General features: G+C 44.1%; 1 protein-coding gene across 1 annotated transcript in view; it reads left to right on the top strand.

Moving 5' to 3' along the window:
- PLCH2 (phospholipase C eta 2) overlaps nucleotides 1-19,868 on the top strand; it is a 357,956-nt gene that overhangs the window by 326,103 nt on the left and 11,985 nt on the right. Inside the window, 9 exon segments of the mRNA XM_074306508.1 lie at nucleotides 4,567-4,659; nucleotides 7,533-7,615; nucleotides 7,958-8,055; nucleotides 10,372-10,554; nucleotides 12,439-12,546; nucleotides 15,702-15,826; nucleotides 16,308-16,392; nucleotides 16,954-17,100; nucleotides 18,117-18,196. Coding sequence (XP_074162609.1) covers nucleotides 4,567-4,659; nucleotides 7,533-7,615; nucleotides 7,958-8,055; nucleotides 10,372-10,554; nucleotides 12,439-12,546; nucleotides 15,702-15,826; nucleotides 16,308-16,392; nucleotides 16,954-17,100; nucleotides 18,117-18,196 — 1,002 coding nt within the window.

Genomic DNA, 19,868 nt, shown 5'->3' with positions numbered 1-19,868 from the left:
GCATGCATCTGGAGGATGGGTCCATGAATATGTGCACCTATATTGTAAGAAGTACCCTATAGGGTATGCCATGTACCAGTGGATGGATGCTTCTATAGATATAAGCAGGCAGAGGATCTGAGGTCCAGAGTGCAACTGTGTTCTCTCCACGTCCGTCCCCCATGATGCTCAGCCCTGCCTGGCATCTTCAGTGGGTCTGCAGGACACTAATTTCCCAGGAGAAACTCTCTCTCTCTTGCCACCGATAATGCAGAGAGGATTCAAGCCTCGACATCTCCTTAGAAAGTTTTCATGGGGCTCTTTGCCCTCTGGTGAGCGGCCCCATCTTCCCCTGAAGGAGCTCGGGCAGGGGCAGTCCCGGGAAGCAAGAAGTGGAGTCTGAGAAGAGTCCTTTAGCCATCAGTGAAGCGAGAGGAGATAAGGGCTGGAGCTTATATAAATGTTTATTTAGGGCTCCGCTTTGCACGGTGGAACACGCCACCCTGCGAGGAGGCTGCCAGGTGAACAGCCTCCTTAACAAAGCCAGAATTCCCCATTCTCCCTTCTCCTGCTTTTCTGTGGGGGCTGAGGGTGGGATTTGGGGGGGGGGGGAATGAAGGTGAAGTCTGGGAGCCTCTGGGATGAAAGGAACTACCAGTAAGTGACTTCTCTGCCTGAAACAGGAAGGAGGCAGGCTTTGTTCCAGGAGGAGCCTGTGTTAATATTCAAGCCTGTCCCTAAACAGGCCTGGATTCAATAGGTAATTTAATCTTTTAATAACTGTGGTTTATAAGGTGGAAGCGCTGCCCACAGAGGCTGGCAGGCGCACACACACACACACACACACACACACACACACACACACATGGCTGGCTCCCTTGCAAGCGGGAGTTCTGTGTGGTACAGAAGTGAGCAAGGCAAGATGTAGACGACTCCTTTGGGAGAAGGGAGACAGAAATGTCAAACAAGGTCAGGCAAGGAAGGCGTCCTGGACTCCCCCTCCTAGTTGGGGAGGTTTGTCAGCAGCTCCTCTGGGCTCCCCGATGTGAGAGAGGCAAGATCCAAAGGTCAGAAATTTAGAAGCTTTTCTGCAACCCAATGCAGTCTTCTCATTTTACCAGGAAGAAAACTGAGGCTCATAAAGGTAACAGATAGTGTGGGTCATAGATCCAGAGCAGGAATGGGCCTTGGAGGTCTCCCAGGTTACTGGAAGGGAGGTGACTTGTCCAGGGTCACCCAGCTGGCAAATGTTAGAAACAGGATTTAAACCCACATCCTCTGACTCCAAGTCTTCTCTCCATCACACCTCACTCTGATAGGGAAGGAGAGGAATAAAGAGGTGCCCGTCTCCTACCGGGAGGCCCTGGCTGGAAGAGCCCCTGGAGCCCCTTTGGGATCCTTAAAGCATCCTATCTGGGCAGTGTTAATGTTGAAGTAACGCCATCAGAGTGTTAGGTCTGGCTCCAGGGATGAGTTTTGGGAAGATGTCAATAATGAAGTTTCCAGAGGGTGGCCAGGCTAATAAAGAAGCCCAGTTTCTGTGTGTGTGTGTGTGTGTGTGTGTGTGTGTGTGTGTGTGTGTGTGTGTGTGTCTTTCTGTCTCTCTTTTTCTCTATCTCCTCTTTTTCTGTCTCTCTTTTTTCTCTCTATATATCTCCTTCCCTTCTCTCTCTCTCTCTCTCTCTCTCTCTCTCTCTCTCTCTCTCTCTCTCTCTCTCTCTCTCTGTTTCTCTCTCTCTCTCTGTTTCTCTCTCTGTTTCTCTCTCTCTGTTTCTCTCTCTCTTTCTCTCTCTTTCTCTCTCTCTCTGTTTCTGTGTCTTTTATCTTTTTCTGTCTCTGTCTCCTCTTTTCTCTCCTTTCTCTCTCTTCTCTCTCTTATTTTCTCTTATTTTATGTTTCTTTCTCTCCTTTCTCTCTCTGTCTCTCTTTTTCTCACTATTTCCTCCCTCCCTAAATCCTCTGTCCTCCCACCTCCCTTGTTTTGCCTCCCTTCTCCTTTCTTCTTCCTCCATCTTCTTCCTTATTCCTTCTCTCTCCTCCCTTCCTCTCTCCTTCCTCCATTTTCCCCTTCTTCTTTCCTCTCTCTCTCCTTCCTTTTCTTCTTTCCTCTTCCCTCTCCCTCTCTTTCCTCTCTCCTCTTTCCCTTTAACTCCTTCCTCTCTTCTCTCTCCTCTCCCCCCTCTCTTGTTGCACTTGCTTCCCAATTCATTGATTTCAGTTTAATTAGTGCCTTGGTAAACACAACCAGTCCCTCTGGACCAGCCTGGGTCCAAACCCTGCTTGAGCTGAGAAGAATAAGTGGTGAATGGTCTGTGCTTCCTTCAGCATCTGATGGGCAATTTCTATGCTGGAGGAAGGAGGTCGAGAGAGAGCCCTCTATGGCCCAGCTTGGCAATATTCAGCCAGATGATCCCTTGTATGGGGGAAAGGGCCTATTGGTTCAGAAAGCAACAGTTTTTATTGCCATATTTTGTTTTTATTGAGCTTAAATCTTCCCCATATCCTTCTTATTCCTTCTTTCTAAAAACCTGTCACTTATAAGAAAAAAAAATTCAGAAAGGAAAATAAAAAGAAGGAAAAAACAGTCAAATGTTAAATACTTATTCTATGCCTGGTACATAAGGACAGAGTGAGTAGGGACCTATGATTTCATTGGTGTAGAGTACTCCCAGAAGAGGAAACTCCCTCCACCAATGCAGATGAACAATTTCTCTGCACCCTATACCCCTAGAGAGTTCCTGGCATATAGGAAGTGCTTAATAAATGCTTGTTGGATTGATTTATTGTGCTAGACCCTGTGCTTAGTGCTAACTGCTGAAGCTCCTCCCAGCTCTGAGAGTCTTTGATTCTGCAAGACAACTAAGCAACGAACTGGAAAGAACAATGGATTTGGAGTCAGGAAAACCTGAATTCAAATCCTGTTTGTCTCTGAACAAGTCATTTTATCTCTCATTTTCCTCAGCTGTAAAGTGGGGATAAAAACAGAATTGTCTCCTAGAATTGGTGTAAAGATTGTAAATTGTAAAAATAAGTATATTTTATGCTTATATAATGAATATAAAATATATTTATAAATATGTTCATAAAGTTTCCAAACCTTAAAACAAAATGTGAATGTTAGCAATGATGATGATGTTTCTGAGACCCTATTGATCTTTATCAACACAACCTCATCTCTACCCCTTAAGGGCCTCAGCCCTTTCTCCTTCACATAACAGAGAATGGTAAATCATAGAATTTAGACCTTGGAAGTCAAGTGCCATCCCCTAATTGGACATAGGAGACCATTCAAATTCATGGGCAGTGAAAGTCTCTTAAGCAGAGAAGATTAACCCCTGCCTCCTCCAAAGCTGGGAAGAGGGGCAAGGTAGGTGGTGCAGTGGATAGAGCACCAGCCTTGAAATCAGGAGGACCCAAGTTCAAATGTGGTCTCAGACACTTAACACTTCCTAGCTGTGTGACCCTGGGCAAGTCACTTAACCCCAATTGCCTCAGGGGAAAAAAAACTGGGAAGAGAGAATTGTGTGGGTTAAATGATAAGTTCACAACACCCCCAGATGTGCATATCCCCATTTTATAAAGGAGGAAACTGAAGTTTGAAGAAGCGATTTGCCCATGGTTTAGTAACTGTCAGAATCTAGGTTCAAAGTGAGTCTCTTCTGATTTCAGGAGCAATTCTCTTTCTCCTTGCCTCCCTTGTCCCTTGTCTCTGCTGCCTCTCATGAGTGGATCAGCTCAGCTGTAGAATGTTGGCTGCCTGTATTCTAGACTTTGCCAGGCCTTTGGGGAAGAGGCCCGCAATCCCTGGCCTCTGAGTCGGGCCCTCAGAGATCATCTGATCCAGCTCCTTCCCAAACAAGAGAACATGCCTAAGAAGCGATTATCTAGCCTTTATTTGGAGGCCTCTGGTAGTGCAAGCCCCCATTAAAACAATGGACTTTGGGTCAAGAAGACCTGAGTTCAAATTCAGGCACAGAAGCTTACTGGCAGTGTGATCCTGTTTGCCTGCTTCTTCCTCCGTACAATGGAAATAATTATAGTACTCACCTCCCACCATGTTGTAAGGATCAAATGGGGTAATATATGTAAAGCACTTTATAAATTTTACTTATTAATATTACTATTGTGTCTTCTTTCTTTATTCTCTTCTGTCTCTAACTCTCTTTGTCTCTGTCTCTGTCTCTGTCTGTCTCTGTCACCTTCTTTCCCTCCTCCTCTGTCCCTCCCCCCCTCTCTCTCTCTCTTTCCCTCTCTCCTTCTCTCTCCTACTTTCTCTCTGTCTCTCTCTCTGTCTCTCTCTGTTTCTCTCTCTCTCTCTCTCTCTCTCTCTCTCTCTCTCTCTCTCTCTCTCTCTCTGTCTATCTCTCTGTCTCTCTTTCCCTCTCTCCTTCTCTCTCCTACTTTCTCTCTGTCTCTCTCTGTTTCTCTCTCTCTCTTTTTCTCTCTGTCTCTCTGTCTCTGTCTCTCTCTGTCTCTCTGTCTCTCTCTCTCTCTGTCTCTCTTTCCCTCTCTCTCCATATCTCTCTCCCTCTCCCTCCCTTTCTCTCTCTCTCTCTCTCTCTTCTCCCCCCTCTCTTTCTGTAACAGAGCAAAGCTGAAGAAGACACAGAATCCGGGGAGGACCTGAGCGGCAGCAAGCGAAACAGTCGATTGCTAATGAGTAGCTTCTCCAAACGAAAGGTCAGGACGGGATGCAGGCCAGTCCTTGGGGTTTCAAGGGAGGAGTCAGAATCATGAGCTGGAGATTTGCCCAGAAAAACCAATTATAGCCACTGATAACCAACATTTCTTGAATACTCGATAGGGCACAGAACACTTGACATATTCATTTATTTGATTGCTAGATTGGGGGCCAAAGACCCCTGGTTCAAATGCCAGCTCTGTCTCTCAGGGCGAACATGACTCTGGACAGTCACCTGGACCTCCCTCAGGGCCTCAATTCCCCATCATTAATTTACAAAACTTCCATCTCCCTAATAATCCTGAGAGTTAGGCTATTATTACTATTATATTAATAGTATTATTAATGTCATTTTGTAATTATATATTTTTATATTATGTACAATTTATATATTGTATATAATTTATATTTCTGTTATTGTATATACAATATATTTATTATATTATATTTAAGATATATTATACCATATATAACACATGTATATTATGTAATATATTGTATATCATTCCTATTTCTATATTATACATTTTATCTATATACTTATACATAATTAGATCTGAAGATGAAATTGGATTAGTAATTCTTTTATTATTATTATGTATAGTAAGGATAGTTTGCATTTAAATAGTTCTTTAAGTCTTACAAAGCACCCCCCAAATATTATTTCATTTGATTCACACACCAGCCCCGTGACAGTGTGATAGGATACAAGCACTTTGGGGAGGATATTTTTCTCTTTATGGATCTAGCACAGTATCTGACACAGAGCTCACAGGTTGACTGACACTTCAGTTAGTCAATAAGCATTTCTAAAGCTTCTACTCTGTACCAAGTACCTCCCTGAGCCTCAGTTTTCTCATCTCTTAATTGGGGATAATAGTATTTCAATTACCACTTTTATAGGGTCATTATGATGAAATTATAAAACCTTAAAGTATAATAGTAATGTGAGGTTTAAAAAAAAACTAGAGTGTTTGAAGGTAACACAGCAGATAGAGTGCAAGGGCTAGAGTCAGGAGGACTCCTCTTCCAGAGTTCAAATCTGACCTCAGACACTTTCTAGCTGAATGACCCTGGGCAAGTCACTTCACCTGTTTGCCTCAGTGTCCTCATATGTAAAATGAGCTGAAGAAGGAAATGGGGAACCACCTCAGTATCTCTGTCAAGTAAACCTCAAAAGAGATCACAGGACTGAAACAACTGAACACAAAAGTCCTTTCATCATAATGACCCTCTGAAAGAGCTAATCAAATTATTGTTAGCTCCAATTAAGAGATGAGGAAACTGAGCCTCAGAGAGGCACCTGGCACAGAGTGAAGCTCAATAAATGCTTATTGAGTGAAGCAGCAAGTTCATCAATCTCAACTTGTAAGCAATAATTACCTACTTTGTGCTTGGTATTAAATAAGCTTCTGAGGGCACAAAGGCACCTACTCTGTACCAAGTACTATATTAGTTATTAGCGATACATAGACAAAAGCACCTACTATGTGCCAGTTACTATTTTAGTTATTAGGGATACATAGACAAAAGCACCTCGTGTGTGCCGGGTACTATATATATATATATGTATTAAGGATACATAGACAAAAGCTCCTATTGTGTGTCAGGTACTATATTAGTTATTAAGGATATATAGACAAAAGCACCTACTGTGTACCAGTACTATATTAATTAGGTATACATAGACAAAAACACCTACTCTGTGCCAGTTATATTAGTTATTAAGGATACACAAATAAAAGCATTGGCTCTATGCCAGGCACTATGCCAGGCACTATATTAATTATTAGGGATACATAGATAAAAAGCACCCACTGCGTGCCAGGTACTATATTAGTTATTAGAGATACATAGAAAAAAAGCACCTACTCTGTGTCAATCCTGTCCTGGGTATTGGAATCCACGGACAAAGGCACCTACTCTGTGCAGGGCACTATACTGGGTATTGGTATACATAGACCAAAGCACCTACTCTGTGCCTGGTCCTGCTCTGGGTATTATTGAGCACCAAACAGACAAATGCAAAGTCCGTGGATCCTGCTGGGGAAACGATTTGCACACACAGCTGTGGTTCCACAGCTTGAGTCAGAATTCCCACTCGGGTCTCCGGCTTCCAAATCCCAGACTCTTTTATCTGCCACGTACAATGCCTCTCTGCCTACTGTCAAATGTTCCGAAAATTCGAGCTCTTGTTCTCTGGGAAAAGTAGAAGAGCGGTGAGATCAAAGACAAACATTGGGAATACTTAGTTCGCCTTGGCCGAGTCCCAGGGCAGAGTTGTGGGGGTGGGGCGCTCCTGCCTCCCCAGAGGCCTCATGAGCATCCCTCCCCAGGGTTCTGAGCAGGGTCTGGCCAGAAGGCTATCATACAGCCAGGTGATGGAGTGTAGATGGAAGAAAGGATGGGATAATGGGACAGAAAGGCTCAGAGACAGGAAAAGGGAAGGCCATCATCCCTAGATGGGGGCCCCAGGACTCCTCCAAGTGTGGACTGTGTTGGGATGGGGTTTTTTTCCTTGCGGAGCTCGTTCCTCTCTCAGCTCTGCCTCTGACCTTCGAGGTTAGCTTCATGGACCATCCCTTTTTGTGATCCCCCTCTTTATCTGTGCATCCTGAGTCCTTAAGTCATTGTGCATAGACTTAGCTAAGTACAGACGCTCACAGATCCAGGGCTGGAAGGAAAGGGTTTAGTTTAATCCCTTCATTTTACAGATGAGGAAACTGAGTCTGAGAAATAAAGTAATTCCCCCAAAGCCACAGCTAGTGAGTGACACAGTCTCGATCTGAACATTTAAGTTGAGTGTTTTCACTGCTGGGTAAACACTGACTTTCCATGGCTGGCTAATGTTAAATGTCTCTTCCCTCTGCAGAAGAAAGGCAGCAAGTTAAAGAAGACTTCCAGCATAGAAGAAGGCGATGACGATTTGGACTCCCAAGGAAGCCAGAGCAAAGGGTCAGTTCCCTGGAGTGGGGACCTGGAGCCCAGGGTGGGGGAGAGAGGTGGATTTCCAGCAGGGCATCTGTGGATGGAGTTCTTCATTTAAGCACATCCCCGAGACTGAGAACTGCCTGGAGGCCCTCACTTTTCTCATTTGTAAAATTTGGGAAACTGAGGATCACAGCTAGTCACTGTCTGAGGAAGAATTTGAACTCATGTCCTCCTGGTTCCAAGTCCACTGCTCTCCACGCCACCCTGTGGCAGGCTTTGGTGTCTGATAAGCTGGGAAGATGGAGGTTGAGAGCTTGGACAGTGGGAACTGACCATGGTGCTTGCTCCTCTGTTTGGTTTGTGTAGGATAAACCGGCAGAAGAAGACCATGAAACTGTCCAGGGCTCTCTCCGATCTGGTGAAGTACACCAAGTCTGTCGGCATCCACGACGTGGAAACTGAGAGTGAGTAGGAATAGAATCCCGGGGGTGAAAGGAGGGGGAGGGGAGCTACAACAGAAAAGACAGACAGACAGACAGAAAGAAAGAAAGAAAGAAAGAAAGAAAGAAAGAAAGAAAGAAAGAAAGAAAGAAAGAAAGAAAGAAAGAAAGAAAGAAAGAAAGAAAGAAAGAAAGAAAGAAAGAAAGATATGGACAGATAGGTATATAGGTAAGAAAACAGATCTATCGATCGATCAATAGAAAGACAGAGAAGCAGACATATATAGACAGATAGATAAGGAGGTAGGTAGACACAAAGACAAACAGATTGATAGATGGATGGATGGATGAAAAGACAAACAGACATAAAGATAGACAGACAGACAAATAGACAGATATGTAGTGGATGGATGAATGGATGGACGAACGGATGGATTTATGCAGTTCATGAAAGTAATCTGCTCTATAGTAGTCATCCAGTCAGTGCTCAAAGACCTCCAGTGAGGTAGAAGCAGTCACCACCTCCAGAAGAGACCTGTTCCATTTGGAAACAGCTCTCATTTGAGAGCCAAAACTGCCCTTTGTGCTGCTTTCCCCCTTGCTCTTGGGTCTGCTCCCTGAGGTTAAAGAAAAGAGCAGGGTAGTAGGTGGTCTTGAGCTAAGCTTTGAAGAGAGCAAGAGATAACAAGAAGGGCTGATGAGGAAGGAGGAAGCTCCTAGCATAATTGACAGCTGGTCCAAAGGGATGGACATGACAACCCTGAATCTGCCCCAGTTCGGGAAGTCCGAACCTCTGTGTTCAGAAGTGAGACAACCCAGATGCCAAGAGGCCCACATTCCCTGAAGCCCAAAGTCTCACTTGGTGGGACCTTCTCTTTGAGGATGGGCGGAATTCTATCTAACCCTTCATTCCACTCATGGTAATTATGATTGCGTGTTCCTGATCCAGGGAGATTTTTCTTCTCTAATATCTGCCTTAAATCCTGGCTTCTTCTGGGCTTAAGGGAGAAAGAAGCCGGAGCCAAGACCAGCATTGTCAGCTGTTGCTCACAAGTGAATCTCCAGATGACATGACACTTGTCTCTTCTTAAACAGCAAGCCTTTTAAAACATTATCACTTTTAAAATTTAATTGAAATGTATTTGAATCAAATTTGTTCTTAAAATATATCACGCACTTACATCATTTATTCTGAACAGAATTGAATGTTCTCTCGCTCTACAGCTCAGGCTCATCATTACAAGAGCCAATTTGTTCGAGGGGCTCTAAGGGAATCATCTATTTCTCTCCTTTTTCACTGGCAGATGGTTGGAAGGCTCTCATGTGGTTTCAGTTTACCCTCATCCAGTAGCCTTTCCCCTTCTCTTGGGCTGCTTCTAGTCTTGGGGGGGCCAGAGCACAAGATCATCAGGATATGGTTAGAATTGTTTGTAAACAAAAAGGTTATAAGTGCCAAGCAAATATCTGCAGCACTTCCTACAAAACACTTTTACTTTCAGGTACTACATAAATATAATTACATATATAATTATATTATATATAATACTAATTATATTATATTATATATAATGTTATTACATATATTATATTTAAATAAATGTAATGAATATAATTAAAGTGCCCCATCTAATCTCATAATCTCTTCCCTTCTACTTAATTAATTAGTCAAAATTAACATCTCCCTTTAGCTTTTACAGTTACTATGTCTGTCTCTCTCTTATCTGATTTTTGTAATGTCCATGTCCCAATTAAACTGTGCCCCTGGAAGTCAGTCACCATAGCTATAGCCCCATAGAAGATCAATGCTAGAAGGGACCAAAGAAGGAAAGAAACAAGCATTTATTATGCACCTACTCTAGTCTAGGCACCATGCTATGAGCACTTTACAACTATTATCTCATTGGATGCTCTCCTGAGAGGGAGGTGTTGTCATCCCCATTTTATGGTTGAGACAACTGAGGCAGAGAAGGGCTATGGGGTCACACAGAGCTAGTAAGTAACTGAGACTAGATTTTAACTCATTTCTTCCTGACTCCAGGTTCTACTTTGCCACTTGCCTGCCTTAGAGACCTATTCTGAGCTCATCATTTTAGTGATGAAGATGAGACCCAGAGAGGTCACAGAGCGAGTTAGTGGCTAAGTCTGTACTGTGTAAGCATGGCCTTTCACATAAAAAAATAATAATATAATAACTATATAATATGTTGTATATAGTATATGTTATAATAATATATAATAAACATAAATATAGCATTATGTACTAGAGTACTTGGCCGTTGAGTTGAGGATCACACATAAATTCAACTGAATTGACCTTTGATGAATTGTTTCTAATCCTAGTCTCCTCCAGTTGGCAAGTATCATCCTTTAGTGAGACGAAGGCCCACCAGATTCTACAACAGAAGCCAGCCCACTACCTGCGTTTCAACCAGCACCAGCTCTCCCGGATCTACCCATCCTCTTACCGGGTAGACTCAAGTAACTACAACCCCCAGCCCTTCTGGAATGCTGGATGTCAGATGGGTAAGTAAACACATGGGGTCAGATTTGGGGAGCAGATGCTTGGGGGGAAATGCCCTAGGGAGAGCAAGAGAGAGGGCCTGGAAGACTCTCTGGGGATGAAAACACGACTTGAAGATGTCTTGTTTTAGCACATATCTCCTTGCTTCCTCTTGCCCACAGGATAAAGTCCAGATTATTTAACTTGGGACTTAATCCAATTTATTAAGGGCCCTGTATGTATAGGCTAAGATTTGGGTCAATGTTATCATTGAGGACACAAAAATTTCATAGACAGTCTGCCCTCAAAGAGCTTGCAATTTGATAGGGCAGAGAAACAGAGAATGATAAATATGTAAGAAATACAAATTATCTTGTCTCCTCATTTCTTGCTGTTGCCTAATATACATCCTCCCCTCCAGAAGACATCTCTTTGCTGTCTCCCATGCTCTCCCGTGTTCCTGATGGAAAGGGAACTCAATTAGTAAACAGAGGAACTGGATCCATGTGCCACCTTTGCCACTTACTACCCATATGACTTTGGGCCAATTATTCTCATCTCTGAGTCTCATTTTTCTCATCTCTAAAATGGGGGAATTGAACCCAATGGTCTCCGAAGTCCTTTCTACTTTGAATCGGTGAATCCATGATACTGCATCCTTGGACATGTTCCCATCCCCTGCCTGGAATGCTTTCCCTCCTCATCCTCTACCACTAATTTTTGGGATCCTTTGCTTCCTTCCAGTAGTCATAATAACAATAATAAATGCTAATATTTATATAGTACTTGGAAGTATGCAAAGCACTTTACAAATATCTAATTTGTTCTTCTTAATAACCCCAGGAATTTAGGAACTATGATTATCTCTTCTTACACTGAGATTGAGATCATTGTCCCATACTTAATAAATACCTGGGGCTGGATTTGAACTCAGGGTTTCTGACTACAAATCAAGTGTTTTGTCTACTATGGCAGCTGGGTGGTTCCTAGAGCACTGGGCCTGGAGTCAGGAAAACTTCATCTTCCTAAGTTTGAATTGACCTCAGACACTTAGAAGCTGTGCGATCCTGGGCAAGTCACCGTACCCTATTTTCCTCAGTTTCCTCATCTGTAAAATGAACTGAAGAAGGAAATGACAAAAAGAAAACCCTAAATGGAAAAATTGAGTTGGGAACAATTGAAAAATGACTGCATTTGGTCTCAAGAGGCAGAATTGCAAAGACCACTTTTCCCCAATTCTGTATGAATCACATACAGCCTCTTGTCAACTCTGTTTGTATGTGTTTATTTTTGTTTATTCTGTCTGCCTGACTAGACTATGAGCAGCTTATGGGGAGGGACCATGAGCTATAACTCCAAGGAGTGCAAGGAGTGCTAGGCACACAGGAGCTCACACTTACCACTATCCCCTTTGTGATCTGCATTGCTATACAACTCTAGTGGAATAAATAATGTAAAGAATCTTGGCAGGAGGATTTGATGTCAAAGCAACTGAGTTCAAATCCAGTTTCAGATGTTTACTGACTGTGTTTCCTTAGATAAGACACTTAAATGCTCTCTGCCTCAGTTTCCTCGAGTGTAAAATTTAAATAAATTTTAATAAATTTAAAATTGAAATAAATAAGAACACCTACCTTCTCATGTTGTGAGAATCAAATTTGTAGCACAATACCTGACAAATAGCAGATATTTCATAAATGCTTATTTCCTCTCTCATTTTCCTTAATATTGAGTGATCATAAACATGTATTGGTTCAGTGAATTTCTATTGGTATGAGATGATTGAGGAGGGAAGTGTTCCCCATGGGCTCCACCACCCCAAGATTCGATCCCTCCTCCCTGATGGAAGGAAAACGGTCATTTCTTTGCCCAGCTCAGGACTGACCTCGATCCCGTTTTCCCCACAGTTGCCCTCAACTACCAGTCAGAGGGAAGGATGCTCCAGCTGAACCGTGCCAAGTTCAACGCCAACGGGAACTGCGGCTACGTCCTCAAGCCCCAGTGCATGTGTCAAGGTAAGGGGAAGCATCGCTGGGTGCTCGCTCTCTGTGGAGAAGACCATGCCATCTTCACTAGCGAACTAAAAGGACCCTCGAGCGTCACCTCTTTATCTTATAGATGTGGAGTCTTGGGGAAATAAAGGGATTGCCTGAGGATTCCTTGGGCAGGAAATGCCAGAAATGTATTTAAACCCAAGTCCTCTGCCAGCAGGGTGGGAGAGCTATCCAGTGAACAACACTGTCTCCTAAGAGCCTACAGGGAATGCTGGGTGGTCATAAGTGGGAGGAGGAGAGGAGGGAATCATGAAAACACGGGAGACCACAGCATCAAGCAGGATGAGAAAGGCACAAGTGAGTCACCCTGTAAAAGCAGGAACTTCATCAGGAAGAAGATCCTGACTGGGAAAACTCAAACACATTACCAAAGAGTCTGACGTTATCCTTTTCTTTGGAAATTTGGAATTGATGAAATGGCATGGATAAAATGCCTCCTGAGTGCCAGACACTGGGGATACAAAAGCACAAATTAAAAACGGTCTGCCCTCCTGGAGCTTACATTCTATTGGAGGAAACAATACATGCAGTAAGTCAATAAACATATATTAAGCACCTACTGTGTACCAGGTACTGTGCTAAAGCACTGGAGATACAATCCCTGTCCTTCAGGAGTTTACAATCTCATCACTGGGTGATACCTGACAGGGTAGAACTGGGCCCTCTTGCCAAGGAGCCATTTTAGTGGGCAAAGGAGGGCAGTTGCAGTGGATGAAGCCCATGTACATTGCCTTCCTGCTGTATTCTAGCTCTTTGACATGAGGATAGAGTCCTCACAGTCCCAGGACTCGGAGGGTAGAGGGAGTGATGGTCCAAGAACTGTGTGATACATCTTAACCCATGTGTCCATCGGTTCAGAGCCTCTAAATTGGCTGTCTGCATTCTCATCCATCACCACCCCTCAAGAAAATGGCTTTATGGATTTTCTTATTCTAAACCCCATTCCTTCTCTCATTTTGCTCCCACTCCCCTCACGCTCAAACTTCCAAATCCTTTATCTGCTCCTGTGACTGCCACAGATAACAGACTGGATGAAAACATTTGAAAGGGTTGCTCCATTCACAGCTGGCTCTACCGAACTCCCGGAGCCCGGTCCTCCGTAGGCTGACATCTGTCAGCCCCCAGCCTTGTGCTGTGCTAATAGAATTCTGGAGCTTGTCACTCTTGTTCCTTGGGAGCAGGCTGGATCTGGTCAGTTTAGCTTCACTTCTCTGAAAAGCCCCCGTCCCTCAGGCTTCCCCCCCAGCCCATCTGGCCAGCAGACTGTCCTCAGTGTCTGGGGAGTTTTAGCGATGAGGCGAGGTGGTTACGATCATGGTTTGGGCTTGGAACAGAGGGAGTACTGAGAAAGGCCTAATCACGGATAATAAGGCATAAATCTCCAGAGAGAGAACTATGGAGACCGAACATGGATAGAAGCATAGTATTTCATCTTTTTGTTTATTTGTTTGTTTGCTTTTTCTTTTTTTCTTAAGAGTTTTTTTCCCTTTTGGTCTGATTTTTCTTGCATAGCATGACAAATATGGAAATATGTTTAGAAAGATTATACACGTTTAACCTATATCAGATAGCTTTCCCTCTTGGGAAGAAAGAAGGTGTGAGAAGGAGGGAGAAAAATAATTAGAATTTAATCTATATCAGATTGCTTGCTGTCTTGGGAAGAAGGAAGATGGGGAAAGGAAGGAGAAAAGATTTGGAACACAGAAATAAATATTGAAAGTTATCTTTTACATGTATTTGGAAAATAGAATACTATTGAGAAAAAAGTTAAAAATGAAAAAGTATGTACATACACAAAAAATAAATTCATGGTTGATGGAAATGGGGGAAAAAAGCATATGCTCAAGGCAGAGTCTGTTTCTTTTGAAGGCATAGGGTTCACAAACACAGAATAGTAAAGCTAGTGAAGGGCAGCTAGGTGGTGCCATAGTACACAGAACTCTGTACCTGAAGTCAGGAGGAGCTGAGTTCAAATTTAACCTCAAACACTTCCTGGGTGGGTCACTTTACTTGCCTCCTTTTCCTTGTTTGTAAAATGAGCTGGAGAAAAAAATGGCAAACTGCTCCAGTATCTTTGTCAAGAAAGAGTCAAATGGAGTCATAAAGATGGACACAACTAATCTGCTAAATAGTAACAAAGATAAACAAAACCAAGGGTGTAGGCTTAAATGAACTGGATTCAGAGACTAAGAGACCGAAACACTACCTTTGCCCTTCAAGCTTAATAGCCAGGTCACTGTGAGCAAGCTCTGGAGTTGGAAGGGAGCTTCATCTAAAGGTAAGGACACTGAGAAGCAGGAGGTCCTGGTGGGGAATTGGAACTAGAAGGGGTATTATATCCTCCAACCTCTTCCTTTTACAAATAGGGGAAGTGAAACCCAGGTGACATAGCTGAGGTCACACAGGTGCTTAATATCAGAAGGAGTGTTTGCTCTGAATCCATAGCTGATGGGTTTTCCCTCTCAAATCCCATCACCGTCACTAAAATTCACTGCTGGTTTCCCATTGATAAAAAGGAATTAATAATATCTCACAGGATGCTTGTGAGCTCAATTGAGATAACAGATATCAAGCACTTTGAGTAGAGCCACATAAATGGCCATTATGATCTGATTCGGCCCCATGTTTTACAAATGAGGAAACCGAGAAAGTATCAGGAATTGAACCCAGCTCGCCAAAGTCTAAATCAGTGCATGTCCCACTATAGCACGCTACATCTGAAATGCTTTCTCTTCCTTCTCACCTCAGCTTCTTGGCTCCTTCAAGATTCAGGACACATCCCACCTCCTGCAGGAAATCATTCCTGGCCCCCTCCCCAGCTTCTGGTGCTTTGCCTCTCATTGAGACAGTGTGGTGTGTTTTGTATAAAAAGAATTACTCTCCTGTTGTCTTCTCCACCCAATGGGAGCTTCTAGGGGCAAAGACCGTGGTTTTGCCTTTATTTATTATATCCCCAGTATTTGACACTTAATCGCTGCTTCTTGACTGATTGACTCAACCACTCCATCCTGTGACTTGACTTCCCAGTGAAGGGCAAGTCAAGTTCCCAATTTCCCCCATGGAATCTGTAGACTGAGACATTGTGGGTCACACTTTTTGGTTTTATCTTCTACTAGGTATCTTTAATCCCAACTCTGAAGACCCTCTGCCAGGGCAGCTGAAGAAACAGCTGATACTCCGGATAATCAGTGGGCAGCAGCTCCCCAAACCACGGGACTCCATGTTGGGCGACCGAGGAGAGGTAGGTGGGATAAGGGGCTGGCTTCAGTTCTATAAGTGAGCTTCAGTCTCCTCATCCATACAATGAGAGGATGGGCCCCATGATCTCCAAAGACCTTTCCAGCCATGATGATCATGATGATGATGGTAGCTAGCATTGATATGATTTGCAAGACACTTTACAAATATCTCCCAGCAATCTTAGAGAGGTGGGTGCTACAGTTACTTCTATTTTACAGGTGAGGAAACTGAGGCAGGTAGTGGTTAATGACTTGCTCAGGACCACAGGATTGGTGCTTAGGACCATAGATATCTCTGGTCCTGAGCATCTGGATTGGGACTCATCTTTGGGATTGCAGCTCCACCCTTCTTTCCATCCTACCACTAATGGGCCTGTACGAGTCAGGTGTGCTTATGAAATATAGGGATTTCTTGGAAGATAAGAGGCCATACTCACTGATCTCCCAAGCTTTCCACCCCTCATTCTCCCATTTGCCTTTCAGATCATCGACCCTTTTGTGGAAGTTGAGATCATTGGATTACCTGTGGACTGTAACAAGGAGCAGACCCGGGTCGTAGATGACAATGGTGGGAATCGCTTCCCTTCGCTCTCCATCATCCCTGGGTCCAAATGTGGGCCCAGAGCCTGTAGCATCTGCTGTAGGAGAAAATTCCCAAAGGAATAGAGCTCCCTCCCTGACCTTTAGAGCTCCCAGTTGGATTGGGAGACAATGATAGCCATTGCCTCCCTTTCCTTCCTTCCTTTTCTGGTAATGGGGAGAACTAGAGGGGCTCTGAGGGGCATTTGCTTCTCTTTATATTTTTAGTCTTAGGAGTGAGTCTGATAACTTTGCCCAGTTCTGCCTCATTTACACCCAAATCAAGACATTACCATTGATCCTTTTGGAGAACAAAGGACAAAAAGTCTTAAAGCTCTGGGAAAGGGAGGTAACTCCAATGATTTTGAGCAAAGACAAAGCCACTCCTTTTACTGGGGTGGATTTTGGGGGCTGAGGGAATCTTACAGAATTTTGATAGGTGAAAGGACAAGATTAAGGAGAAAGAAAAAGGATAATGTATGGTGAGTCAGAGATGAAACCTGGTTTCTCCTCTGGGCCTAAGTCCACCATGCCTTTCTCTGGCCTGCAGGATTTAACCCTATGTGGGAGGAGACCCTGGTGTTCACAGTGCACATGCCGGAGATTGCACTGGTCCGGTTCCTGGTCTGGGACCATGACCCCATTGGGCGGGACTTCATCGGCCAGAGGACGCTGGCTTTCAACAGCATGATGCCAGGTGAGCTCTCCATTCCTAGGTCACTGGGCGATAGCCAACCCGACAAGCTCGGGCTAAGACACGAATGCAAAGTCAGTGTGGACAATGCTTCTGGCCTCAAGAAGCTTCCATTCTAGTGAAGGGATAGAAGATATAAACAGGCAAATCTGTCAGGATGGATAGAGCCCTAACAACTAGGGCAGGTCAATATTCAGTGGACGGTGTTGTGGGCGTTTCCTCCACCAGACGTCCAATCGCGTGGCCTAAATTGCTCTCAAGTACATAATTGGGAAATATTTAACAAAATAACAAAGAAACTTTTTTAAAATTAACTTAATTCAGAGCACACCGGGGTCCTTATGTACAGTTCAGTGGTCCCTATTTCTGCCTGCCTCCCACCAATGTAGAATGCCCCTCGCCCACATCTGCCTATGCTGTACTTGTCCATGTCTTCTCATAAATTTGTCATGGCGGCTCACTCTACATTCTGAGGAACCATCCTCGAGTTCTTTTGACATTTTTTTTCCCCTGAGGCTAGGGTTAAGTGACTTGCCCAGGGTCACAAAGCCAGGAAGTGTTAAGTGTCTGAGGTAGGATTTGAACTCAGGTCCTCTTGAATTCGAGGCTGGTACTCTATCCACTGCACCACCTGGCTGCCCCAAGTTCTTTTGACATTTTAAGGATAAAATCATCATGGTAGCAGATGATCCTGGAACCTCAAAGCCTTTGTGAGGGAATTATAAGTTGTGGCAGGTGCTGCACTGAGCATGACCAGGCCGGCTCATCAGTGAGGAGCCTTCAGGGAAAAGACGGCCGTACAAAAGTTGTACCCCTGGAAAAGGGAAGCTCCACAAGGGCAGAAACTGTTGCAATTTGGGGATTCTTCCATCCAACACAGTGCCTGGGCCAGAAATAGGCACTTACTGTGGCCTCTCACTTTCCTTCTACTTCTAAATCTTTTTTTACTTGGAAGGGATGGAAGGGCCCTCCATCTTTGTTCACATAGCTGTTAATGACTTCTATGACCTTTGCTTTAGGTTATCGACATGTCTACCTGGAAGGGATGGAAGAGGCCTCCATCTTTGTTCACGTAGCTATCAATGACATCTCGGGTAAGGTATGTACCCTTGGCCACACTATGGAGGTCCTTTAAAAAATCTCGTTGGGATCTGAGCTGTGACCGATAAGGTCTTTCTTCCCAGTGGAGCCCACACAAGGTTGGAGGAAAAGGGAGGACTGACCCACATTGCTAGGCTTGGATTCTTCCTTCGGATGTCCTGGTTTTCAAGCAGGCAGGCCCCCAGGTGGAGGTTGAGATAACAAGCTGGTCAGAGGGTCAGTCAGCAAGACTGACTCTGTGCCAGTCAAGAAAGGCAGAAACAGGCCCTGCCATCAAGGAATCCATATTCCAGTGGAGGAAGCAAATAAATGTGTACAGATAAGATATGGAGAGTAAATGGAAAGTTTCTCCCATGTGATATTCATAATGGAGCTGAGATAGTGTCGCAGTTCAAGGACCCAGTAAACCCTTTGGATCTCCTAAAAATTCCCAGATTCCCAGCTCCTCTTCCTTCCTCAATGGGAGATGGAGTAAAACTTGTGTCCCAAATCCCTGTACCATGTCTCCCTCCACCTAGTTTTACACAAAAAGTTGGGGGGCAATCCACACTCCAGCTTGGGGAGCTGGACTAAAGCTAAAGCATCAGCCCCATCCCTTCTCTGCTCCCTCTGAAGCAGGATCCCCTCTAAGGTTATCCATGTCCCCTGACTGTCAGCTTTCTTAATAGGAGACCCCTTGGGCCTCCCATTCTTAGGCCAGGCCCTAAGTTAAGAGGGGTAAGAGAGTCACATGTTAAGGGAGACATCTGAGAGAACGGAGTTCAGGAGTGAGATTGTCCCAGAGCCAGGTCAGAGCACTTGAGGCAGAGAGATTCTCCTGTATCTCCTTTTGTGTGACTTGTGCAAGCTCTAGGGGAAGGAGAGGCTGACCCCATACAGGAATCAGATCTGGTTGTGGAACAGTGGGAGAGGTCCTGCCCTTCTCTCTCCTTAGTTGTAAACTGAAGGTTAGTTAGACTTCCTGTGAGCTCCATCCCAGCTGCAGAATTCTGCGTTCAAGGATCCCCTCCAAGCTCTGACATGCTATGTCCTAAGGTCAGTTAGCCAATCGGTCAACCAGATTGTATTCAGCACCTTCGATGGACCAGACACTTGTTTAAGCTAAGTGCTGGTGATATTAAAAATTAAAAATGAGGACATTTCTATCCTTAAAGAGCTCCCATATTAATACCCATAATTCTGTACATTCAAGACATAAATGAGTATGTCCCTCCCTGATGACTGTTGACCCAAAGGCCCTTCTGAGAGCTGACATTCTATGCCCTAAGGTCACTAGCTGAACTCTAAAATTCTGTGTTTTAAGGCTTCTTCTAACTCTGTTCTATGTCTGATATATTGTGACATTCCTGAATTCTATATACAACACATATACAATGTATATAACAAAGTCAGGCTATGCAGGAGGCAACAACTTTCCAAAGATTATATAGGAAATGTGGACAGAATGGACTTCAGGCCCCAGAGGTTTGGGGAGGAGGAGCCCTTTTTTATGGTCTCCTTCCCATGGGTGCCCATTTATCCCATAGTTTATATAAACGAGTTGTTATTAGACTCACCAGGCTTTAGACTGAGTAGTTTCTAACCTAGGGGAGTGTGTCCCTGAGGTACGTCCTGTCTCCTACCCCGTCCCAAACCTATCCATTTTTTGAGGTCTCTTGCTGTCTCCCTCC

This window comes from Sminthopsis crassicaudata, chromosome 3 (genome assembly GCF_048593235.1).
Source record: "Sminthopsis crassicaudata isolate SCR6 chromosome 3, ASM4859323v1, whole genome shotgun sequence".
In the NCBI taxonomy this organism is placed as follows: domain Eukaryota; kingdom Metazoa; phylum Chordata; class Mammalia; order Dasyuromorphia; family Dasyuridae; genus Sminthopsis; species Sminthopsis crassicaudata.
Note: the sequence above shows the minus strand (reverse complement) of the source record. Positions and strands in the feature narration are given on the sequence as shown.